Raw genomic sequence first — 27,324 nt, forward strand, 5'->3', positions numbered from 1 at the left:
CTGCCATGGAGGATTTAGAGTATCTTTTAGTGTCAGATATGGCTGGTCCCCTCTAATTCTTTTCAGTTTCCATGGTTATTCTAGTATGTTCTCTCAAATGACAATATAATTTTTATTGGAATGGCATTGAATTTATAAATGAACCTAAGTGGGTAAAGACATGTTTTGATGTTGTCTTTCTATCTAAGAATATCATGTATCTTTTCATTTGGTGGAATCTACATTTTTGTCTCTCAAGAGTTTTTTTTAGTTTTCCTCATACAGATTTTAGATGTGTCTTAAATTTACACATTAAGCTTTCTTTTTACTGTCGCTATCACAAAGGTGGTCTTCTCTTCAAGTGTCTTCTAACTAGTTTAGGTTTGCATATACATGTATATATATAGTCTTGTTACTCTTTTTAGTAAACATTTTTATTGAGCTATAATTATACATAAAGTGCACAAATCATATACAGCTTGATAAATATTCATGAGGTGAATGCACCTACGTAACCAGCACCTAGATCATGAAACAGAACATTACCAGCACCACAGAAGTCTCCTTTGTACCCTCTTTCAGTCCTACTGAGTTAAAGCCAGTTGAAAAATAATGTATACTGTATGGTTCCACTCATACAAAATTCAAAAACAGACAAAACTAATTGATGGTGATTTTGATAGTGCTTACCTTTGGGAAGAGAGGTAGTGACTGAAAGGGGGTGCTGATTTCTGACACCATATATAAATGCTGTCTGTTTTGAACTTCACCGAAATGGAATCAAAGTATGCACTTGTGTCTGGTGAAGCCTACTGATATTTGTATGTAAATTGTATTTAATAGCTACTTTACTAAGTTCTTTTATTGTTTAGTTTTTCAGCAAGTTCCTTTGCGCTTTCTAGATACATATTCATATCTGCAAATAGTTTTACCTCTTCCTTTCCAATTCACGTCTTTATTCTGTCTAACTTTATTGGCTATAACTCTCAACACATTGTTTAGCAGAGGAGTTAGTGGGCATGTCTTGTTCCTGACTTCAGCTGGAAAGTCTCTTTTGCTTTGAAATTTAAGATGCTGGCTTTTAGGTAGAGGTACAATGTTAATGGATTATTCATCAATTTCTACTTGGTATATTTAACACAAGTGAGTGCTCAATTCTATCATGTCTTTTCTGCAAAGACAAAGATATTTTTTAACTCTTAATATGAATATTAACAGATTTTCTAGTATTGAATTACTCTTGCATCCTTACAATAAACCCAACTTAGTCATGATTACCTTTTGAAAGTGCTGTTGGATTGTTTGCTAATGTTATCATTAAAACTTTTTATTAATATTCACGAGATTGCTCTATAATTTTCTTTTTGGTACAATCTTTGTCAGGTTTTTGAATCAATGCTATTACATTAACACTTTATACAATGAATTTAGCAGTTTTTCTTTCTTTTCTTTTTTTTTTTTTTTTTTTTTTTGGCACTTTGAGGTTCAAGATTCTCTTCCTAGTCTCTGGAATTGTTTAAGCAAGAACGGGATTATTCAATCTTAAAAGGTTTGGTAGAAATCCCCTTGAAACAATCTGGGCTTGATGCTTCTTTTGGTAAGGGGTACTTTTAACTATTTGTTTCTTCTATGGTAATTGGTTTGTTGTGACTTTATCTACCTAGAGTAAATTTTGGCAATTTGCATTTTTCTCAAAATAGTTTTTGAATTTATTGTATAAAATTGCTCAAAATAGTCAATTTAAACAAATTTCCTGTTTTACTATTTCCCCCTTGTCATTTAAATTTTTGTATTCGTGCTTCCTCCTTTTTTTCTTAAGTAGGTTAGCTGGTAGTTTATCTCACTCAACTCCCAGCACTACCCATCACCAACTTGGATTTATTATTGCCTCTATTGTTTTGGTTTTCTACTAGTAATTATTTTTTGCTTTTATTAACTCCTTCCTTCTGCTTTATTTTGCTTTTTACTCCAAGTGTTTGGTACTTGGTTAATTTTCACCTTTTCCTATTTTTACTGATAATTGTACTAATTGCTATAAATTTCCTGTCATATTTGCATTTTATTTTTTGGCAAATATTAGGTTTTTAATCTATCTTGTGGTCATGTCCTTCCGGTGTGCTTTCATTGTCTGTGAGGATGTTGATTTATTTATTCTCTTATTTCTTATACTAACTTTGACTGGAGTTGGACTGTAATCCTGGCTCAGTTACTCTTTTTTTCCCTTAACTGAAACGAGTTTTTCTGTACTTTTAGGAGGGAGGAGTGGCTCTAGGATGACTTCACAGCCTTAGAGCTCCCATTTTCACAGTGATTTAAAAGAATATATATATATGAAAATACATATATATATATAATGTCTCTGTATCTTGGCCTTTCTTCCCAATACTTATCTAGATCTTCTTTCTTTTGTCCTCTTTTACCCATCCTGCCCATTTGGATTCTAATTCTAGAAGTTTGTCCTCAGTGCTGGGCTTTGTCTCATGAGCTTCAAGAGGTACACAGTGTAAAACCCAGACTGCTCTAATGCAATCAGCAGACCTTATCATATTGCTTTAACATTCATCTGCAAATGGGATTCTGTAGTCACTTCCCAGTTTCAGTGTCTGTTCTTAGATTGGCCCACTGCACTTTGTAGTGAGACTGTGGGCAGTGTTGTAGTTCTCCAATTTGCAGAGCTGTCAGAAACCAGCTGCCTTCCTTCTACTTCCTCCCACAGATACTGAAACTATGTGGTTCAGTGGTTTGTCCTCACTTAGTTGTATTTTGAAGTTCATAGAGATACCTTGTCATCTAGCATTGTAATAGTGTCTGTGGCTATCCTAGTTGCTCTGTATTCTTATGGGGAGATTAGAAAACAACACTGTTGTCATCATTTTCCCTGAGGTTAAACTGTTAAGACCTCTTTCTGTTGTAGAAGAGAGGTTTTAATTACAAAAATAATTTTATGGTCATTATAAAGAACCTATAATTTGAAATTTGCTGTATTCCAGGTACTATCCTAAGTGCTTTATCTGTATTATCTCATTTAATCCTAAACTCTGTGTGTTAGGTTTTACCTATTTTCCTTATTTTATCCATGGCAGAATTAGGGTCCAAGATCATGCTGCTGAACTGGCAAATCTGGGATTTAAACCCAGGTCATCCGATTCCAGAGCACCTCCTCATTAACTGTCTCTCAAAAATGATCAGGTCCAACAGTTTTCAAATTATATACCACTGTCAGCAAGATTTCTATATGAATTTAGATTAAATATAAATAACTATTTAAAGATCTAATAACACATATATATTATAGATCAAATCTAAAAACACTGAAATGATAAACAGGTTAAATTATGCCATATGATCTGATTAATCTCATCTGTATGCAGATGCTCAAAATAAAGCTCCACCTCCCACCTTCTAAAAAAAAAATACCACAAAATTAGGGGACGGGAAGGAGACAAGTATAGAGTAGGAAATAGAGCTTTTTGAGATTTCAGACTTCATATTTTCCCTCATTATATAACTCCCGCTAAGGAATAAAGTGTATATGTGAAATATTGCTTATAATTTATTTAATCGATAAATATTTTTCTTGTAAATAACTATTTAGAAAAGTTAGAAATAGTTTCTCCACAATTCACACTGGCCTGCTATTTTCTGGTCAATTCAGTTGCTGTGGAATGTGAATATTTATTAGTCCATAAAGTTTCACAAGAAAGTCTCCCACAAGTATATCAATTAGAAGCATACTAAAACTTATAATCTTATGGTATTAAATTATAAGGAGTTAGAAAATATTTAGCCTTATGAAATACTTTTAGATTGGAATTTTTCTCTAACTTACACTTATGAATATAGTCACTGTTACTACCTTTATTGCCTTCTAATCTTTCTTGGTGATATAGAAAAAACAATTTGGGCTTTTTATGTAGTCCTAAAGCCATTATATATATGCTACTTCAACTTCCGATGTCTAACAGATGATTTAGTTTGAGATACAGATGTCTTAATCTGCCAGGATTTAAATAGTAGCAACTGGAATAACCCATAGAAGGATAACATCTGTTATTAAGCTTACTTTTTCCCCCACCAACAGAAGATTTATTTTATTTCTAATTAAAAAACATACAGTTGGCAAACTCAGGTTTAAAACTAAGCATGCCAATAATAAATGAATCATTTCTCCAAGTACATAGTGTTTCCCTTGGGAAGGACTGTTATTTCACAACATTTTTTCCTTCTGATTTAGAAAAAAAGATAACACTTAAAATATCACAATGCCTAAACAGTGATACCAGTAATCCAGTTTTTATACTGATACTTGTATTTCAACATTTATTATCACCAAGACTAACTTAAAGCCAACTCCTTTAGTGAAGAGATTTATTTTCCCATTTCAGTACTAGACTCATAGTTCTGAATGTCACTGAGCAACTAATGGTATGAGTTATTGATAAATTAATTAGTAATGAAGAGTTTTTATACTACCTCCTTTATAATTAGCTAGTTCATAGACTTAAAACAGAACAATGAACAAAAACAAAACCCTATTTCTTATCCTCTAAATGGTCGCATTTCCCTTTCACCTACCTGAAAATATGAGAATAAAAATGACCACGTATAGAGTTAAACCACTGAATCTATTTCAATGGTTCTGTTTTTGTATTTTTTTACTTATTTAATTTGAAAAAAATTAGAAAAGTATTATTTTGAAATTAGAGCAGCTAACACACTGGGGCAACAAATTAAAAAATTCAAATGGCTAAAAATGAAAACACAAAGTATCTTTCCTTCTAGATAAAAAAGATTGTTTTCTTCCTAGAAAGCAAAAAAAAAAAAAAAAAAGGCAACTAATGATTTGAGAATAAAATCAAACATAACTGGTATTCACCACAGCAATGTCTAAATAAATGACCCACATAGCACAAAACTTTCTCATTCACAATCATTAAGTTGCTTTTCCCTCAGTTACATAATAGTTGTCTTCAAACAATCTCCTTTTAGAAAACTATCACATTAGTTAAACCTATTTATTCTTACTATGAAGTTATTAATTTCATTTATATAGGCCACACAGGTTTAATTGGCACACTTTACTTAAGAAGAAGACAGAATAATACACTCTTCTTTAAAAAAAATTATGGTCATCTGTTTTCAAAGAATAATCTCAGATATTTAATTCATTAAAGGAAATTTTCTACCACCAGCAGTGAGCTTTTTAAATGATCACTAAGTGTTCACGTGAAGATTATCAATGCTATATGAAGTGGAAACTTGAAAATTTGTGTCCATTTTATAATAAGATACAATTTGCACTGAAGAGTTTTTAAAAAGATAACCTACATACATACAGTTAATTTGCCTCAAACAACTTCTTAGAAATACGGTATAAACATTTAAGAACCACGACAAAGTTGTGGTTCAAACTTCAACAAAGATTTTCTTGAAACCCAGTATAAAGATTACTGGCTCAAGACCATATCCCAAAGTGACATCAGCAGGAGATTTGATTGTAAGACTCTACCTTTTAAAAAAAGAGCACAGTTGGTTATACATGGCTTTTAAACTTGAGCTACAGTTATGCTACAAATCCCCCCACCCTCCCAATCTAAAATCAGTCATGTGGAGATATGTACATTCTCTGAGCATTGTTAGAGTCCTTGGTTTTCCAGCTTTGATGGAGATCTAGAAGGCGTTCAGAAGTCCGTGTGCTTACATTCAGAGCAGGATGAACTTTACAAATTCCACTTTCCTCCATTAGTGACAGGCCACAGATCCCAAAGTATGCATGCAAAGCATCTGAAAATAAGGCATTTAAAACATCGTAATAGGCATTCTTAGTTGTACATTCTACAGAATATTTTAGCCACATATTTACCAGCCCATCACTCCATTAAAAGTAAGTTTAGAGAAATGCTAATATAGTTTTAAAAATATTTGCTTTCTCAAAGTCTCAAACACCAATTTAAAAAAAAAACCAGATGATCAAAATAAAATATTTTATTCATGAAAATATCATTAACAAAGGAAAACAGTTTCCAGCTGAAAAGCTGATATTGTCCATAACCTCTGTGATTAAAAGACAGGAAGAGCAGCAGTTATATGTAAGACTTCTCACTTTGGGGAGTTTCCCTTTTTGCTTACTAGAGAACATGGAAACGAGTAGCTTCAATGCTATATCATTAAATTCTTTTTCTTTAAAACAAAAACAAAACTCTGAATCTAAGTTGCAATACCCCTAGCTCCACGTTTTACCTCTGAAAGTTCCTAAACCATATGCAGTACTATCCTAACACTGTGTTAAATAAAAGGAGCTTACACAAAAATAATCCATTCTGGAATGCTGTGCCATATTTAATCCTCCTATTTAGGGTAATGTCAGTCATTGTAAAAATATCTGATCTGATGATAAAAACAAACTCACATTCTATTTGGCTGAAATAATATGAGTGCTCATACCATGACAATTCTGCACTGGCTCACTAGTTTCCCATCTTTCAGGGGGCAGCGATCCTCTTCTATTACAGAGGCCAGTGAAATCACATGGCCATTCCTGCCTAGGAGTCTTATGTAGACTTCTGAAGAGCTCAGAGCTTTGCAGTTATAGGAACATTAAAAAGACAGTTTTGTACCAGCCAAAATTTTTTTCTATTTTTGAATTGGCCAACATTTATGGCCTTAAGAGCTATTAAAGTTCAAAACAGGCTGGGTGTGGTGGCTCACACCTGTAATCCCAGCACTTTGGGAGGCCGAGAAGGGCATACTGCTTGAGCCACAGGAGTTCGATACCCAGCCTGGGCAATACGGTGAAGCTCCATCTCTACAAAAAATACAAAAATTACCAGGTATGGTGGTGTGCGCCTGTAGTTCCAGCTACTCAGGTGGCTGAGGTGGGAAGCTCACCTGAGCCTAGGGAGGTCGAGGCTGCAGTGAGGCATGATTATATCACTGCACTCTAGCCTGGGCAAAATAACGAGACCCTGTCTCAAAACAACAACAACAAAAAGTTCAAAACATCTTAACATGTCAAACTTTGTCAAAAGAGTTAAGAAAAAGCTTTACTTACGAGAGTATCACTTATTTTTCAAAACAGAAATGACAAATAGCTGTGCTTACTCAATGTCATTGTGAAAATGCTATTTAACTAATGGAGGCCCATGTTGATCACCTTTTAGGCCTTTTCAGAAAATACTTAGGTTTCTTCTGGCTCACTTTCCTTTGACTTTCAGACTATAAAAAAATAAATTTGATTTCACCTGTAATATTACATCATTCCATACAGCTATTCTAAAACTACAAAGGGTACAAAGCAACATTAAGCTTTGTTTTCTAGAAACTAGGAAACTTTTCTAGGAAAAAGTACAACAGAAAATATACATCCAAAATAACATAAAATAGAACTGTGTAAAACTAAAATCTCTCTGGATAAAGTAACAAATAAAACTTATTTTTTTCTCAAAAAGATTTTTGTAACAGCCAATGAGATCAGAACTCAATTGTTTCAAGACTCATATTGTTTTTTTTAAAAAACTCCTTATCTGTAAGTGGCAACTTACAAGCACTTTAGATGTGGAAATATATGTTTACTCCATAATAAAGCACTTTAGATGTTGAAATATATATTTACTCCATAATAAAAGGTCATTCCTTTGAAGTTTCTTTCATAAATGTATATAAAATCCCTTTGTGTCAAATTTGCCACTAAATTCACTAGAATGAAGAATAAGCTTAATTTTAAAGAATCTTGTTAAAATGATTATAAAGGTTCTGGGATCAGATCTTTACACATAAATTCAATTTAGCAAAGCCTTTCCATGCTTTCTATTGCATACTCTGAAAACATTGTAATGTATCTGTAAAAAGTAAGTAGTACATCCAAATATTTACACAAATGTTAAAGTTAGCAACTGATCTCTCCAGAAAAAGCCTCAAAAACTTTCTTTTGAAAAAGCTATGGAAACACTGAATGTATTTCAAGTATGTTTACAGAAGAAATGTTTTCTAAGAGACTGTCATTTCCCTATTCCCATTATTTGTTAAAACAGTACCCTGCACTGATTGAAAAAACGGAATGAAGACCAAAATAATTCTCAGTTTTGAGGCACTAGAGATATCAAAAATTACAAAATATAAGTATTCCTCCTCATTTCAAAATATTATTTTGAAATTTTGCTTGAGAAATTAATTTCTGAAAACATACTTTGGCTTACGACTTTGAAAGCAATGTACACTTTCTCTAAGAAGACATGTTTTACTATTGATTGATTGATTGAGACAGAGTCTCGCTCTGTCGCCCAGGCTGGAGTGCAATGGCGAGATCTTGGCTCACTGCAACCTGCACCTCCCGGGTTCAAGCAATTCTCCTGCCTCAGCCTCCTGAGTAGCTGGGACTACAGGTGTGCATCACCATGACTGGCTAGTTTTGTATTTTTGGTAGAGACGGGGTCTCACCATGTTGGCCAGGCTGGTCTTGAACTCCTGACTTCAAGCGATTCACCAGCATCAGCCTCTCAAAGCTGGGATTATAGGCGTGAGCCACTGCACCTGGCCATTTATTTTATTTTATTTTTTGAGACGTACTCTTGCTCTGTTGCCCAGGCTGGAGTGCAGTGGTATGATCCTGGCTCACTGCAACCTCTGCCTCCCAGGTTCAGGCAATTCTTCTGCCCCAGCCTCCCGAGTAGCTGGGATTATAGGCACCCACCACCAGGCCTGGCTAATTATTGTATTTTCAGTAGACGCAATGTTTCACCATGTGGCCAGGCTAGTCTCAAACTCCTGACCTCAAGTGATCCGCCCACCTCAGCCTCCCAAACTGTTGGGATTACAGGCGTGAGCCAACGCACCAGGCCTAGGAAGCATGTTTTATATGAAAATATAGGCAAGTAGGGGTGCAAGGAAGTATTCCTGCTCATTTCAAATACAAAAATATGATTTCATGAGCTCCTTATTTATATTCTGATTCAAGTACACATTCCAACCATAGCAGTTCTGTGATGGAAGATGAGTCGATGAGGCAATTTCCAGGCTGATAATAAAAACCATGACTCTATTGCAATACTGGCAAAAAAAATCATTCCTTGTGTCTAGTTTCATATTTGTAACTAAATCTTTAACTACTTGCTTATCAAAAGTGTCGGTGTTTGAAATTATTTTAACACACACTTAAATGGATTTTTATAGGGAAGCTGTATATAGACTCATTTTGCTGGAGGTGAAAACATAAGTCGGGTGAGGTGTAGGCTACAGAATGATGCTAGAGGTGGGAGTGGAACCAAATTTTGGGAGGGCCTTGAGTGCCATGCCATTCATATTGTCTGAATCTGTTGAAATTTGGAGAACAAGAGTATGGGAAGTGAGAAACACATATATTCAGGATTTGAAATATTTTATTTAATGACTTTTTTTTTTTTTGAGACAAAGACTCTCGCTCTGTCACACAGGCTGGAGGGCAGTGGTGCAATCTCGGCTCACTGGAACCTCTGCTTCCTGGGTTTAAGTGACTCTCCTGCCTCAGACTCCCGCACAGCTGGGACTACAGGCACGCATCAACACACCTGGCTAATTTTTGTATTTTTAGTAGAGTCGGGGTTTCAACATGTTGGCCAGGCTGGTCTTGAACTCCTGACTTCAAGTGATCCACCTGCCTTAACCGCCCAAAGTGTTGGGGTTACAGGCATGAGCCACTGCACCCGGCCTATTTAATGACTTCTGAAAAAGAGTAAGAACTGATTCCCTTCAGGATTGGGAGTAATTTATTATACTTAGCTCAAGTCATGACAAATAATCCTAATGGCTTTGGATGGGCTAAATAATTCTCTTCTTTGGAAAGGACTCATTCAGACCATCTACATTATTGCTGCAAATGAAATAAAAAATTACTAAGTAAAATATCTGTGAAAAAATGCACACTATTCCCATGCATCTTGATAATAAACTATTTCCTTTATACTCCCCAATACCCTAAATTTATTCTAAGCTTACACAATACACCTTTTAAAAAATATTATTTAATGTAACTCTGCAACTGTGGATATATTTTCTATCATATGCCTTTTCTGATAAAGATGCTTGAAGATCTATTCAGGAAATAAAGGTTGTTCTGGATTCACAAAGAAAATAATTACCTGGATGACTGTCTGGCCACTTGGCAAATCCCCCTACAAGGCGATCTTGAGTTGATAAGATGTAATTTCTATTTTTCTCAAAGTTAGTGTATTGGAAGATTTTTAGAAGCTGAAATGACATGACAAATAAAAATTTACTGACATAAAACTCATATCAACCTTTGGCTCAAATTTCAGATATGTGTCGTTTAGACATGCTTTCCTTTAGCTAAAGTGCTCAGACCAAGTCTCTGGGGCCTTGAGCACTTGAAATGACTAAATCACATTAACTTTAATTTTCTTTTCAAATCTACTCTCCTTTTCTCGACCCTCTATTTCCTTCTTCTGAACCAGGCCAACTGAACCCTTTGAAACACATTAAGCTAAATTCAAAAGACAACTCGAATCCACTCAACATAATCAGTCATTTTAAAAAGTACAATTTTATCTACCCATATTTTAACTCATGATAAGCTCTTGAGCTATTAGTTATAAACTAGTAATAATTGGAACTAAAAATATTTTTTAAAAAAAGAGCAAACAAAAATTACTAACCAGATGCTACAGACAGTTTTGAAAATAGTAAAAAAGTATAGCTCTTTAATTAGGAAAGAAAAAGGTAAGACAAAAATGATTGCAACATAAAAAACTATATAGTTTTTAATGATTTAGGACATGTACTTGGCTTTTCTCTCAAGATCCCATAAAAGTAAAATACAAATAAATAAATAATACTGTGAAGTTCAAGATGAGGTGTGCAGTAGGTAAGAGGGTTCAAGACATTTCTGACGATACAAAGCAATTTAATACATGTTAATGAACCAGAGAGAGCCACAGCTTTTAGTGACTGATGAAGAAGCATTATTTCTCAAAAAGAAAAGCTAAACTCATAAGAAAGTTATGCTACAAACAAGAAACAAATTTATTCATTTACATTGATTTAATTAATAAAATATAAGAAAAAACTTTTTTGAATCTTGATGTTAGGAATATTTTCCATCAGTGGCACATTGGTCATTACATAAAAATGAAAAAACTATAACAGTAACACTGCACTTGGCTTAGCAATAAACAATATTTTCACTATCCCATAATAAGTGTTGATTACTGGTTTTCAAATTTTAGAATCAACCTATAGGCAACGGCTGAAAGATGTGATTATTAATACTGAACAAAAATACGAATGTTTCCTAACTTGACATTATAAAAATAAAGGTAACGTTATATAGCATCGGAAGGTAGAAGATGAGGAAAAGATTCAGAACTGAATATAACGGGTAACAATCTGTTGGAAAAGTGAGAGGCTAAATCTTAATTTCTCATAGTTGGTAATCATCAATAATGTCTAAAGGTGATAAGAAGTCAGTCTGTGATTTAAAGTTATGGTAATGTCCACAAGAATTAAAACATTTTTAAGAAGTTTAAAAGTGGTTGCTTTCAGAAAGCTGTCAAAGACTACGGACGTCAAATAAAAAAGACTTGGGACAACTTGAAAGGGTTCCTATAGACTAAAGATGGGACAATTTAAGCATAATATATATATATTTTAGTCATATATAACTAATATATATTATATATATGACTAAAAAATGTTAAAATCTATGTGTTCACAAAGATTCTCAAAAAAAAAAGAAACAAAAAACAAAAAAACCCAAACTCTAAAATCTAATATTTTATTGGAAAGGCTGAGAGGCTGGTAGGGAACCAACTCATTTTGTTGAATACTATTAAGGGAAAGAATTTGGTATTTATGTGTCCTTCTCTGCACAAAGTATATCTCAGGGTAAGGTAAAACTCTTCTTTAAAAAACAATGCTAGTTAATAAATTGAGAAGGAATGAAAGAATACCACTGTTTTGTAACCTCTTAATGCCATAATTGATTTAAGCAATGATCCTTAATGTCTGTTAAAACTATTCCATAAAAAGTTGATAGTTTCTATAGACTAGCAATGAACAATCCAAAAGGAAATTAAGAAAGCAATTTCATTTACAAGAGAATCTAAAATGATTAAATACTGAGAATTTAATCTTAACAAAAAGGTGAAAGATTTGTATGTTGAAAACTACAAAACACTGCTGAAAGAAATTGAAGACCACCTATATAAATGGAAAAGCATCCTGTGCTCATGGATAGGAACACTCAACAGTGTCAAGATATCACTACTACCCAAAGTGATCTACAGATTCAATGCAATTCCCATCAAAATTTCAAAAGACTTTTTTGCAGAAATGCGAAGTCAATTACCAGATTCATATCAAATTGCCAGGGGCTCCAAATAACCAAAACAATCTTGAAAAAGAAAAGTTGGAAGTCTCAAACTTCTTGACTTTGAAACTTACTACAAAGCTACGGTAATTAAAACAGTATAGTACTGGCACAAGGGCAGCCATATAAAACAATGGAATAAAATACAAAGTCCAGAAACAAACCTCACATATATATAGTCAACTGACTTTTGACAAAAGTGCCAAAACCATTTAATGGAAAAGGACAGTCTTTTCAACAAATGGTGCTAGGAAAATTAGATATCCACATGTTAAAGAATGAGGTTGGATCTTACCTTACATCACATACAATAATTAACTCAAAATTGATGAAAGGCCCAACATTAAGGCCTAAAGCCATAAAATTATTAGAAGAAAACACTGGGGAAAATCTTTATGACAGTGGATTTAGCAATAATTTTATGGACATGACACCAGTAACACAAGCAATAAAAAAAATTTAGATAAAATTGGACTGCATCAAAAAACTTTTGCGCATTAAATGATACCATCAACAGAGTAAAAAGACAACTCAAGGAATGAGAAAATGTTTGCAAATCATATATCTGAGAAGGGATTCATATCCAGAATATATGAAGAACTCCCACAACTTTATAACAACAAAAGAAACCAGATTTAAAAATAGGCAAAGGGCTTGAATAGGTATTTCTCCCAAGAAGATGTACAAATGACCACTAAGTACACAAAAAGACAATATCATTAGAAAAAAACAAATCAAAACCACAATGAAATGACACTTCAGATCCATTAGGATGGCTATTATATTAATATACATACATAAAAACAAACAGAAAAAACAAATGTTGGTGAGGATGCAGAGAAAATGGAACTCTCATACATTGCTAGAGGGAATATAAAATGTTGTAGCTGCTGTGGAAAAGTTTGGCATTTCCTCAAAAATTTAAATGAAGAAATACCACATGACCCAGCAATTCCACTCCTATATACATACAGTACCCCTCAAAAATGAAAGCAGGGACTTGAACATATATTTATACACCCATGTTTTTAGCAGTATTATTTGCAATAGCCAAAAGGTGAAAACAACGCAAGTGACCATCAACAGATAAATGAAGAAGGAAAATGTAGTATTTATATACAATGGAATATTATTATTCAGGCATTAAAAAATGAAATTTTAATATATGCCACGTCATAAACAAACCCTGAAACCATTATGCTAAGTGAAATAAGCCAGAAACAGAAGGACAAATACTGTATGATTTTACCTATATGAGGTACCTAGAATAGACAAATTCACAGTGACAGAGAGTAGAGGAGAGGTTACCAGGCTGAGGGGAAAGAAGAATAGGGAATTATTGTTTAATGTATACAGGATTTATGTTGGGTATAATGAAAAAGTTTTGCATGGTAGTGACGATTACACAACATTGTAAATGGGATTAATGCTAGTGAACTGTATACTTACAAATGTTTAAACTGGTAAGTATAATGTGCTACGTATATTTTCAACTCCGGAGCTCTTTGATTAAAAGGAGAGATAATTGGATATTACATGCCTCTTGATGTGATACAATAGGAAATATACGTGATACAACAGGAAATCACTGGATATTTAATGATAATAAGCAATTATGGCTAATTGTTTAGATGTGATAATGACACTAAGGTTCTGTTTTTTTTTAAAAAGTTATTTTCATTTAGAGATTATATTAAAAAATTTCCAGCGAATACAAAAAATGATATATGGGATCTGCTTTAAAATAATTCAGTGAATTGAAGGGAATTAGAGTATGGATGAAGAAAGGGTAGCTTTGGGTTGATAATTGTTGAGACTGGTTGATGGACATATGGGTGTTATTACACCTTTCTCTCTACTTTTGAATATGCTTGAAATTTCCCACAGTCAAAAAAAATTGAAATGCACCTGAGAAATGGTACTACAAGTGAGGAGAGACAGGGAGCCTACTGTCATCATTTTAAATCATCCTTTTCCAAATTTTTTTCAACCTTATACATAAATTTTAAGAGAGAAAATTAGGATATTATGGAGAAGACAAACATGGACTCCTCTAACAGACTCCTGTTAGACGGCAGAATATCAGAACAAAGTAACAATTCTTAAAGACGAAAAGGCAACTTTAAGACAGAGAAAACTTGTGTGTATTTAGTGACTAAATAACCTTATGGAATTAGGTATATTAAAAGGTAGTAGAGATGGGAAAAAATGTGCTGGCATGTCAATTGATGAGTTTCAGAAGGTTTAAACAAATAAATAATAAAAAAGTCCTTACACGGTTTTTGAAGAAATGACTCATGGTTTGCCTTTTAAGATTAATACCTTCCCATAAAACCTTTACTGGTATCATTTTCAGACAGATCCCTTATTTATATGAACTAGTCAGTTCCAAGTTTTTTATTACCTTATACCCACAAGAAAGTAAGTATTTAATATGTTCTATGTAAGGTTTAAGTAGGCATAAAACTCAAGTTCTGGGTTACTTGAGTTTTCTAAGAATGAAAATTTTCAAGCAGCACAAGAGATCATTGAATTCTATGGAAAAACCATACAGAGACTAACTTTGGCAGAGCAAAAGAGAAAATCCAGTAGCCTAAATCTAACAATATTTAATACACATTACAAAGATCAAACCTTTTTAGCACAATTTATATGAACACAGAATATAAGTTTCTCATTTTTTATTATTTCTCTTACCTTTAGAGTTGCTCCCACCCAAAAAGAATAACAGGTGTCTACAGGCTTATTAGGTCTTCCATGATAACCATTTTGTTGCCTCATTATACACCACCTCTTTATCCTGTTCAATTCTTTTTCTGAAAAAACTTCTTCTAGTTTACCCATCAGACATAGTGAGGCAATGCCACAAAAAGTAGATCCTCCTGTTAATCGAAACCACACAATGTTTTAAACTTCCAATTAGATGCTTATGAAAGTAGTACAAAATGTTTGAGGGGAAAAAGTGGTTATATAATTCTAGAAAATAGTGAAATAAAATTTAAATTTAAAAGATGAGATTTTAAAATAACCACTAAACACAAGTCTTCAATATGTGATAAAACAGAGAATATAAAGCTATAAGAAACATTTTACCTATGAAAAAAAGTAAGACTTGGAACAAGATTAAGGAACCTGTTTAAAATTACATGGTTAACGGCAGATTTGGAACTAAAGTCTGGGACTACTAACTCCCTGTCCAGGACCCAATCACCTGAGACTGATTTTTAAGTCCCTTAAAGACAGTATATTGCTTATGAATTGAGGTTCCATCAACCCTAAGCTACAAACAAGTTTTCACAAATAACATAGACAAGTTAGAAGCTGATATACAGATATTACAACTAGTCAGCTTAAGAATTTTAAGGAAGTAGTTTACAGTCCCACCAACAGTATAAAAGTGTTATTTACTAGTTCAACCATTGTGGAAGACAGTGTGGCAATTTTTCAAGGATCTAGAACTAGAAATATCATTTGACCTAGCAATCCCATTACTGGGTATATACCCAAAGCATTATAAATCACGCTGCTATAAAGACACATGCACACGTATGTTTATTGTGGCACTATTCACAATAGCAAAGACTTGGAACCAACCCAAACATCCACCAATGATAGACTGGATTAAGAAAATGCACACACCATGGAATACTATGCAGCCATAAAAACGGATGAGTTCATGTCCTTTGTAGGGACATGGATGAAGCTGGAAACCACCATTCTGAGCAAACTATCACAAGGACAGAAAACCAAACACCCCATGTTCTCACTCACAGGTGGGAATTGAACAATGAGAACACCTGGACACAGGGTGGGGAACATCACACACTAGGGCCTGGTGTGGGGTGGGGGGAGTGGGGAGGGATAGAATTAGGAGAAATACCTAATGTAAATGACGAGTTAATGGGTGCAGCACACCAACATGGCACATGCATACATATGTAACAAACCTGCACGTTGTGCACATGTACCCTAGAACTTAAAAGTATAAAAAAAAAAAAAAAGAATTTTAAGGAAGAAAAGAATGGTGGGGGATGGGGGTGGTAGGAAAGAGGGAAATGAAATATGAAAGCTGATGCACACAGCATTACTTCAAAACATATCCACACCCACTGCGTAGGCTGAATAATGCCTCCCCGATATTTAAGTCCTAATCCCTGCAACCTGTGAATGTTACTTTATATGGAGAAAGAGGCTTTGCAAATGTGATTAAGTTAAATGATCTTGAAATGGGGGAGATTATTCGGTATTATCTGGGTGGGCCTTAATTGTACTCACAAGTGCCATTATAAGAGGAGAGAAGGAGATTAGACTAACAGAGAGGAGGTGGCAATGCAACTATAGTGCCAGAGATTTCAGTGTTGTAGCCAAAGGCAAGGAATGCCAGCAGCCACTAGAAGCTGGGAAGAGTCAAGGGACAGATTCTCCTCTGGAGACACTGTTGGCGAAAGGAGCTGTTGACATCTTGATTTTAGCCCTGTAAGTCTCGGTTCACACTTAGTCACAGATGTACAGCTCTGGCCGGAAATGGAGAGAATAAATTTGTGTTGCTTTACACCCCTATATTTGTGCTAAAATGTTATGGCAGTGATAGAAAACTAATACACTCACAAAGGTACTTTCCTCAGGAAATGAAAAGTCAGTATTTTTCCATATAAGAAAAGAAACAACACTTTTTACTGGCACTATTTGTTGTCAACTCCAAACAATTTGAAAATACTTATACTTGCAATTTATTATGACTTCACCTAGTGATTTTTATTAATTTCAGCAATTTAAATGTCTTGTTCCTAATATATCTCTTGCCTTAACTTTCCTTTTGTTGTTACAAATCTTGAATGTATTCTCTGGCAAAGGAAAGGTGAGCATTCCCTCTAGAAAACTCAAGGTAGCTATCATATTAGAAGTGTTACTGTCAGTTAAGAACTATTTAATCTTCAGAATTAGTTGGGACATCTTTGTTAGTCTTGAGTGAATCAAAAGAAAAGCTAAAAAAAATTATTACAACCTTTTAAAATAATTTCTATTAAGCAACTAGTAATCTTATTTCCTTTTCAAATGACTCACTAGTTCCAATTTTTCTTTCATGATAACCAAGCCATGACTTCAAGTTTTATTACATCATTAAATATAAAGTCTCTAATAGACAGTAAGTAACCTTTCAAACTCCTGAAAAGTAAAAAGAGGCAATTAAGGATTACTCTTCAAACTACTTATTAGGATTACTTAATGCAAACTGGCACAACTCAAAGAAAAAACACTCTTTATTTTGTCCAAACTACTGGATTTTGAAAATAGTAACTCTAGAAGTAAGTGTGGACTCTGGGTTGCCAGAAACATTTACAAAGTCTATGCTTTAACATTCATTTACCAACAGGTAAGCCTGTTGCTCCTAAAGTCTCTTGTTTTACACAAATCTCTAAAAAACTAGTTATAAAACCCTGTATAAAAACTAGTATGTTAGGCTAGGCATGGTGGCTCATGCCTGTAATCCCACCACTTTGGGAGGCCAAAGTGAGAGAACTGCTTGAGCTCAGGAGTTCGAGACCAGCCTGGGCAACATAAGGAGACCCTGTCTCTATAAAAAAAAATTTAAAAATTGGCCAGGCGTGGTGGTGTGCACCTGTGGTCCTAGCAACTCGGAAGGTAGAAGTAGGAGGATCGCTTGACTGTACCCCAGCCTGGGCGACAGAGTGAGACTATGTCTCAAAAAAGAAAAAAAAAGTAGTAGTATGTTAGAAGAGTGTTAAAGGCAGACATAAAAACAGGAAGAAAAGAAAAGTGACATCCTGATAATAAGTAGATTACAAAATTCTATTTAAAAAACAGGCACAAGAACTAAAATGGAATATCTTTTTGGGGCTAAATGGGGTTAGATCAATGATCTGTACACACTTCAAAATACTTCAAGAATACTATATCATTATATTAAAAGTACAATACTAGAATTGTTCTTTATTTTAATGATTTGAATTCATCAAGAAAAGGTGAAACTGTGCTCATTATGCCTTAGTTGAAGACACAGTATGAACAAAACTTTAAGGATAATAGTAAGAATATTAAGGCAAATACAAATAAAAGAACAAGAAAGATTTTCATCTGAAATGGTTAGAAGTTTGCCACCTACGTGATGTGCTTCAGTTATATGGAGAATTAGCATATGCAGAATACCTCAGTCATAAAACATCACAGATGAAAGGGACCATAGAGACTCTCTCTTAACCTACCCCAATTCTTCCAAGTGCAGGGTAAAGGAGGTGTTCCTGACTTCAGCTCTGTTATGTTATGATCTACTTATATTTTAACAGTGTAACAGTTATAACTTATTTTGCTCCCACAGGTTTTCCAGCTCAGTTTTAGAGATTCTCTTAGTACTTGTATATAATAAGTTATCAGAAGGAACCCATGTCCTCTGAAATTTATGGTAGTCAACAATTGTATAGTTAAGTAGAAAACTAAATAGGCACATAAATAAGTACATCATTTTACAATTAAACACCATATTAAAAACGTGAAGTAAATTTTTTTTTCTTTCTTTTTTTTTTTTTGAGACAGTCTTGCTCTGTCACCCAGGCTGGAGTGCAGTGGTGTGATCTCGGCTCACTGCAACCTCCGCCTCCTGGGTTCAAACAATTCTTGTGCCTTGCCTCCCGAGTAGCTAGGATTACAGGTGCGTGCCACCACGTTTGGCTAATTTTTTTTTGTATTTTTAGCAGAGATGGGGTTTCATCATGTTGGCCAGGCTGGTCCTGAACTCCTGACCTCAAGTGATTCACCCACATCAGCCTCCCAAAGTGCTGAGATTACAGGCAGAGCCACCATGCCCGGCCAAGTGAAGTAAATTCAAGGGAGTTGAATATTTAGATTTAACATTTATCTTTATAATTAAGAAGTAGAGATATTTTAAAAAAATCATGGAACCAAATTAATTTATCTGAACTTCTGCATTATGAATCCTGAGTTGGCGGGGGTGGGGGTGGGGACAGCGAGAATAGTTTTATCTCTAACAAAGCAGGAAAATTCAATTCTTCCAAAACAAAAGGAACATTTTACCCTAAAACTGTACAAGATGAGTATCCCTAATCCAAAATTCTGAAATCTGAAATGCTCCCAAATCCGAAACTTTTTGAGCACCTGCATGATACTCAAAGGAAATGTCCATTGGAACATTTCAAATTTCTGATTTCTAGATTAGGGAAGCTTAATTGGTAAGTATAATGCAAATATTCCATAATCCAAAACACTTCTGGACCCAAGTATTTTGGATAAGGGATACTAAACATGTACTATCTCAAGGGAATCATGGGGATAAAGAGAATCACTACATTTGATGATCACAGCCTAAAAGGATAAAATATGTCTGTTTAATTTTCATGAAAAATGGGCTCCAAGCTAAGCAACAGTTGGAGAAGAGTGGTTGAATTAAAATATATATATATATTAAATAATATTTAAATTGGGGAATGAGAAGCGCACATGAAGAAACTAAATTAATAACAAACTAACAGAAGTACACATTCCAAATTCAACTTTCCAAGCAAGAGATGCAAAGTGGAATACAGGATAACTAATTCATCAAATAGTACATTGTACAAGGGCATATGGAATAAGACATATATGACCAGCTTACAATCCAGCAAAGATAAACAGAGGTAAATATCATAAAAATGGCATGAATGAAGTATTATGGGAATACAGAAAAGGAAAATACTGCTCAGAACTAAGGGGGACAAAAGATGAAGAAATGTTTTATAGAGAAAGTGACACTTGAACCCCTGGAAACAGGTATAGTAAGATAGATTAAACTCTGACGGTTATGAAAAGAGAAACAAGCAGAAGCAGGTGGAAAGGAAGCATTTCAAGCAAAGGAAAAGGAATATTAGCAATGTCCAGAGGTGAAAAGCCATGTACAAATGTTTGGAGAGTATGTTTTCTTACAACCTAGAGTGCATGGAAGGGGTCACTCAGATGTGGGTCTACAAAGGTAGACTGGAATCAGATTACAGAGGAATAAACTAAGGGACTTAAATGTAGGCAGGATGAGATTACTGAGTAAGCACAGGGTTTTAAAGCGGGTTATAACACCTACCTGATACGTAACCCTACTAAGCAAGTGACTTCTCTGAGTGAAATAACAATAATTATTGTGGTTTTGTACTGTGTCAACTTGGCTAAGCTAGAATTCTGTTCCCCAGGATCCACTTCACTGTATGGTCAAAAGTTAGAGAAATCTGTGTGAGACTTGTAAGGTGGAAGTCAAGTAGCACTCATTACCCTGGTTATGGTTAGAGGAGGTAAGCAACAAAGGCAGTAGTGCTGGTACAGTCCAGCTTGCCCTCATTCTCCCATATACTTGGCATCCAAATTCTTCTTACTCTTGCCCTGGTTATGTCAGGACTACATACAGATGCAGGAGCACCAGCCCTTCACAGACTTATCCACCACAGTCACAATCTGGCAGGTGACTGTGTCTGGCTTTCTAGATTTCCCTGTATGGCCTGACTTTTCCACCTGTGCCACTGCTTCAGGGGGCTTTGTCAGTGATTTTCCCTGACCCTCCAACTACCCCTTTTAGGTTCTTCTCCATCTTCTTCCACAATTGTGTAGAAAATCATATTTCAGCCTTTATTCTTTAATACTCATAATGGTTTTACCTCTCTGAGTTCTGACTAAAACAAAAATGTCTATTCTCAGAGGGTTGATATGGGGATTCAATGAGACTGTATGTAAAGTATCAGATGGTAGTGGGCACACAGCAGCTGGTTAATAAATACATTATTTTCCTCTTAGTCTATAGATCAGGGATTATAAGTTGCTAATTTATGGAGGACAACTGGTGTAACAGGCAAATTAAAAACAAAAACAGAAAAGGAGATTAAAATTAAACTCAAAATTCCAGATTGCTGGCTTCCCCCAGGCCAAAAAAATTAAAAAAAAAAAAAAATCAATAAATTTACATTATTTCTGAATAGCAACAACGGGCTGAAGAGGAGAATGATGGTTTTAAAAATATACAGTTTGAGATACTGAAGTCATATCGAGAAAGATGCCTCGCAAGCAAATGGAAAGGGGGCTATGCAGCACAGAAGTAACAGTACAGATTGGGAAACACAGTTTTGGGTGCCATCAACACAGAGATAATTAATAAAGAACCATCTGTTAGTTTGTTCAACTATCTGCCAAGCATGTTACAGGTGTAGAGGATACATCAGTGTGTAACATAGGCAAAAATCTCTGTTCTCATGAGGTTTAAGTGAGAAGAAGCAGACAATAAACAAATAGATAAAACATAGGTCATTTATAAAATAGTAAGTGATATGGAGAAAAATAAATCTAGAAAGGGGGTTAGCAAATGGGATGTGTACGTGTAGTTGGTTTGCAATTCTATTATAAATACTGCATGTGTATCTGGGTGGTTTGCAATTTTAAATCAGGAGCTTGAACCAAGATCTGAAGGATGTGAAAGAAAACCAGGTGTATGCTGGGGGTGGAGGATGATGGAGGAAGATTCTATGTACAACGAACAGCATGTACAAAAGCCTTGAGATTTAGGAAGAACTATTCAAAGAAAAGAAAGCTGAACTGAGGTAAGGAAGTGACAGGAAGAAACAAAGACGGTGAAGGAACCAGAAGTAATTCATGAGGAAGTAGGACAAGTGGAATGTGATGTTTTAAGAAAGAAGTGGGGAGGTTAATAGCTCAAATGCTTCAATAAATATAAGATGAGGAATGAGAAAAAGATACTGGATTTGAAATACAGATCACTCATGACTTTCAAAGACAAACTTCCTAAGTTGCTGAAGGCTTACACAGAGAATTACAGAACAAGTCATTTGTGAAGAAAGGTGAACAGTACATTTGGACGACTTTTCCAAAGACAGTAACAATAAAAAAGAAAAAGAGAGAACACAATGACTTGATGGGTTGCCAAAGTGTAGGACCACTTTTTAGAAAGCGGTTTCACTTGCTAGTATAGGTAGTGATGAGAAGGGGAAAGAAAACTAAACCAAAATCCTTTAGGGTAGTACTTCCCAGACTATCTAACCTCATAGCACACAAAGAAAATTATAATATTTGGTATTTGTAGGCCATACTGTAATACTGAGGAAGATGCTCCTGGCCAGAGACAACCTTAACCAGAGACTCCAGATACCCAGGTCCTGCTTGGTTGTTCCAAAGGCTGAAGGGGCTATACACTGGTATAATAACCTATTTAAGATATACAAATACACTGTGACACTATGATTAAAAGGCCTTCCTCTAGGGCTTTAGGCCTCAAACCTGCCAAGCCAAACTTACAGATAGAAAGAAGACATACATACGCTTTGGGCATGAACTATATATATAGCCCATCACTGATGATCCTAATGGGTAGAGCCTACTCAAGTCATACCAGTTCAAAATCATGACTTGCATAACTCAGGAAGATTTTTTTCCTGACAGGACCCATTAAACAGTGTCATGTTTGGGCAGCCCCTCTGTTTCATATTCCAGAGAATATAATCCCAATGTCTTGGAAATAATATCAGCTGTCTCACAGGTGAGGTGACTCCTTAGCCAGAGCGTACATTAATACCACCTACAATAGTAAACACCAGATCCTGTCTTCTCAGAAATTCTTAGAGCCGCCAGATTTCCTCTTTGTACAACTATAACTATATCCCTCTTGGTCATGTGGCGATGACTAGTAACATAATTGTTATTGCCAGCTCCTCCCACCCTCCATCTCATAGAGACTCAGGCATACACAAAAACTACAGTGTCATAATTATAGTATGGCTTCAGAGGAAACTCCAGGACAGTGTTCTATATACCCCTTAGAGACACATACTCTACAACTACCTAAATTGAATGAGGGAGTGAAGAGGTGAGAAGAGGAGGAAATACTTGATAGGACAAAATCGCAGAGTATATACAAGGCTCTGGGGTTAAGGAATATTTGTTAGAAATACCTTTTTATACAGGCTTATGATTTACAAACCACTTTCCCCCATATCTCTTCTAATACTAACAACAGTCCTAAAGAAAGATGCAATTCTTTCTACTCTGTTGATGAGGAAACCCTCCGAGAAATTAAGTGAGGTGCCAAGGTCACTCAGTTGGTGTCAAGGCTGAGACGAGGACACTGATCTGTTCTTTCTGCTACATTATGCTAGCAAAGGGATGGAGGTAACAAATAATTATATGGAAAACTCCTGTGATGAGGAAGAAACTGAAATTCACTTAGAGAGGCTCCATGACCTGGCCTCTTTCTTTTTAGAAAAGAAGAATGGAAGCTTATTTATTTCCAAATGGAAATTTCAACTTGACAGAATTCAGGCTATTGATGTGCTGACAAACTTAGTGACTATCACATCATTATTCTAGTTCTGCCAAAAGTGGAAAAAAACATGAAAGAAAAGACTGTATTAATGTTTGCACTGAATATAAGCTAAGCAGCAAAATGTTTTACAACTATGACTAATAATAATTTTATTAAGGAAGGTAAATAAAAATGTTCATTTCTTCATGAACTTGTTCATTCATATTTAATATTCTATATTTGGTCTAGCCTTTTAGAGTTATGCCAGAGAAAACCTGTTGTTTTCTAACAATGGCGTAAGAAACAATCCCAAGATATTTTCATGCAGATAAAACATGAATAGATTACTAGAAAACATCATATGAACATCCCAGCCTGAATAATACCCGAATGATTACTGACCAAAGAGGCTTCAAATAGACAAAATGGTGACAAAAGAGAATCAGGAAAGTGACAAAGAAGAAAATTATGCTGCACCAAGGGTTGAGAAAAACTTCTGAGGTTTTCCATACTGAAGACACCAAGATGTTGTCTAAGGGAACAAAAGAAACTACATGTTCACTTATTTAAGATGTCTTACCATGAGATTCAAGTCCAGCTCCCTGTGCCAGTCCATTGTCATAGGACTGAAAAAGAAAAACATTGTTCAGTTTAATAGGGAAATAATAATAATAATAAATGAAAATAAGTTGCCATTGCACTAAGTTTTTTTGGTCTCTTCTAATTTTATTTCTCCTTTCTATCTTCCAAAATATGCATTTTTTCCCATGGAGAACTAGAATTAGGCATTTTCAAATACCTGATTTTCTCTTCTTATTCACCAAGCCAAATCACTAAATGCACACACTAGGCACATTCTGAGAATACATTGCTCAAAGTTATCTACATATTCAATCTCTACTCAATAAAAGCTCCAAACCTTACTCCTTTCCCATTGCAAGTATACATGAGTTGGAGAAAATGTAAGGATTTCATACTGATGGAACATTATAAACATGAAACAAGTCTATTCGGAGGCAGTCTGGGGTCATTGAGAATAATGGTAGCCATTATTGGGTACCATTATTTGAATCTCCCCACATACACTCCAAAATCAAAACAGAAGAAGAACAATAAAACTTTGAAATCTCAAACCTTAGCAAACCAAGAAGACAACACACTCAAGCTTCAGATTACCTGTCTACAGAAAAAGAAACATCAAATCCCAGCAAGCCATCTATTGCAACTCTACACACCTTTGCAGAGAGCAAGGGTGATTTATAAAAAATCATGAGAGGAGGGGAGCTAACAGTAGTTCTGAGATTGATCTAAAATCATTGCCTAAAAGAGAAAATCCACCCTAAATATGAGAAATACAGGCAGTTCTCACTTTGCACATTTCTCTTATGCACACATTCCAGTTGCCATGCTTTAGCTAAATAACACAACAAACTTCAGTAACCACAGCAGCATATTAACCATAATTGCAAAAAGTACAAAATTCCGTTGCTGGCTCTTCACTCTGCAAATCACTACATAAATAACAGATGTGCATCATGATCAGTGATCAATCATACCTTTTTCAAAGTCTGTTAGGAATTGGTCATTGCTCATCTTATTCAGTTCACACACAGCAGACTGTGGTTGTGCTCTTTGTCTCTCAGTGATAAACCCACATGATGTTTTATTAAAAGACATAACAGAAAGAGGGGCTTGGCCAACAAAGATAAAGTGCAGTAAAGAAATAAAAAGCATTAACACTGGGTATTAACTTAAAATTAGAGTCATAGAAGAAAAAGCTATTACGGGAATGTTGATAATATTGCTGTTTGAGACTCTAGATATACCGTCAGAAGAACTAAGTGAAGGTGAAACATCTATAAGCAACGGAAGAGTTCGTGATAAAAAAAGATGAAGATGTTCTAGGGAACTGCTATGGGCAAAAAAACTTCACATAAAAGGAATTCTCAGAGATTTCACAACACTGAAAACACAAAACACACAACGTTGGAAGCTGATAGAAACTTAGATTGTGGTCATTTGCCAAGACACAGAAAAAATACTCCATGTTATAACTTATATAAAGAGAAGAAGGCAATATTCTCAATATTTCTAATGTTTTAAATTATAGTATACCATACGCTGATTTTACTATTTAAAACATTATAGTATACTATATACTGATTTTACTATTTAAAACATCATACAATTATATCTGGCAGGAAGAGTTTTCAATGTTTTGGCAAAAATTTTAAAGGTCACAAAACAATCATAATTTTTCCCACTGATGATTAAAATCACCTTGTATCATTTCAGCTTGTGTGGTTATCATTATAGTATGGCACTACCATGCAAAATGAGGATAGCCTGTTCAGAAAGAGGTAAACACAGCACTGGCTATATGGAAGGCACTTAAAAGAATGTGCAAGTCGAGGTGGCAGGGCTCAAAGAGTATAAATTTTGGTGAAGAAAGTTAAAAAATGAGGGAGAAGCCCTTTGAAAATCAGGTGATAAAGGAAAGCTCAAAAAAGCAAAATTTAGATACCTGAGAAACAAAAGACAACCTTTATCCTACCAGAAAAATCATAGAACAACCCCAGCTACAAAAAAAAGCCACCATTAAAGAAAGCATACTTCGTTATAATGAAGAGAACAATCTTAAACTAGGAATTCTTATCAGAAAAAAAAAATTACTAACATACAAAGTAACTCTGAGATGAAAATACAGCAAATGAAACGCAAACACCTAAGTATATGAAAATCTGCCTCTACTCCCAAGAAATAGGCATGAATCAGAAGAAAACTGCAATGTAGCACTCCACACTTAAATGCATATTCTCAAACAAGCATTAGGAAATAAAAAAGGAAATAAAAAGTTAAAAACAGATGAACAATAGAAATAAAAAGAGAAATATTGTTAGAAAAGAAATAGAAGAAAAAGACAAAATAAGAAATAAATTTTAAATTACAGGATGACTAAGGAAGAAAATCTCAAATGATAATACAACAAGGGACACTGAAAAAAGGAGAAAACATCCAAGAGAATGAAAATGAGATAAATAAGTCAAAAAGGACAAAGAGAAAGTGGCTGAAAAGAAGGACAGGCAAAAAAAAAGAACAGACACTAAAATGGAATTCCTAAAAAGAAAAAAAAGAAGGTAAAAAAAAAAAAGCAAATGCAAAATAATGGACTAGAACTAGGGGTCAGCAACGGCCCAAAGGCTAACTCTGGCCTGCAGTCTGGATCTGTACGGCCCTCGAGTTAAGAAAATGGTCAATTACACTCATAATAAAAGAAATAATAAAACGAAAAATCACGAGAGGAGGGGAGCTAAATAAAAAATATACTGAAATATCACTTTTCGACTACCAGAAAAAAAGGTAAAAACAAAAAAAGTATAACACTTTTTATTCGTGAGGCTATGTGAAAACAGGCACTCTCCTATATTGGTAGGAAAACAAACTGGTCTATCCTTTTTTGGAGAGAAAATGGGCAATCTCTAATAAAATTACATAGGCACTTACCTTTTGATCAAGCAATTCCACTACCAGAAATTTACCCTGAAGATGTATCTATAACAACATATAAATATATATGCAGAAAGTTATTAATTACATCATTATTTGTAATTGCAAAATATATGCTCTAAATGTAGAATAGCTGAAAAAAACCATGGTATATCCACATATCCACACAGTGGAGTAATAT

The 27,324-nt window shown here is 34.7% G+C and overlaps 1 protein-coding gene across 1 annotated transcript in view; it reads right to left on the reverse strand.

Moving 5' to 3' along the window:
- Nucleotides 1-4,042: 4,042 nt before the first annotated feature.
- Nucleotides 4,043-27,324, reverse strand: part of PGGT1B (protein geranylgeranyltransferase type I subunit beta) — a 53,486-nt gene continuing 30,204 nt past the window's right edge. The window contains 5 exon segments of the mRNA XM_055298610.2: nucleotides 4,043-5,617; nucleotides 5,620-5,763; nucleotides 10,092-10,200; nucleotides 15,035-15,219; nucleotides 24,217-24,262. Coding sequence (XP_055154585.1) covers nucleotides 5,583-5,617; nucleotides 5,620-5,763; nucleotides 10,092-10,200; nucleotides 15,035-15,219; nucleotides 24,217-24,262 — 519 coding nt within the window. The 3' untranslated portion in view covers nucleotides 4,043-5,582.

Source organism: Symphalangus syndactylus, chromosome 11 (genome assembly GCF_028878055.3).
Source record: "Symphalangus syndactylus isolate Jambi chromosome 11, NHGRI_mSymSyn1-v2.1_pri, whole genome shotgun sequence".
Lineage (NCBI taxonomy): Eukaryota > Metazoa > Chordata > Mammalia > Primates > Hylobatidae > Symphalangus > Symphalangus syndactylus.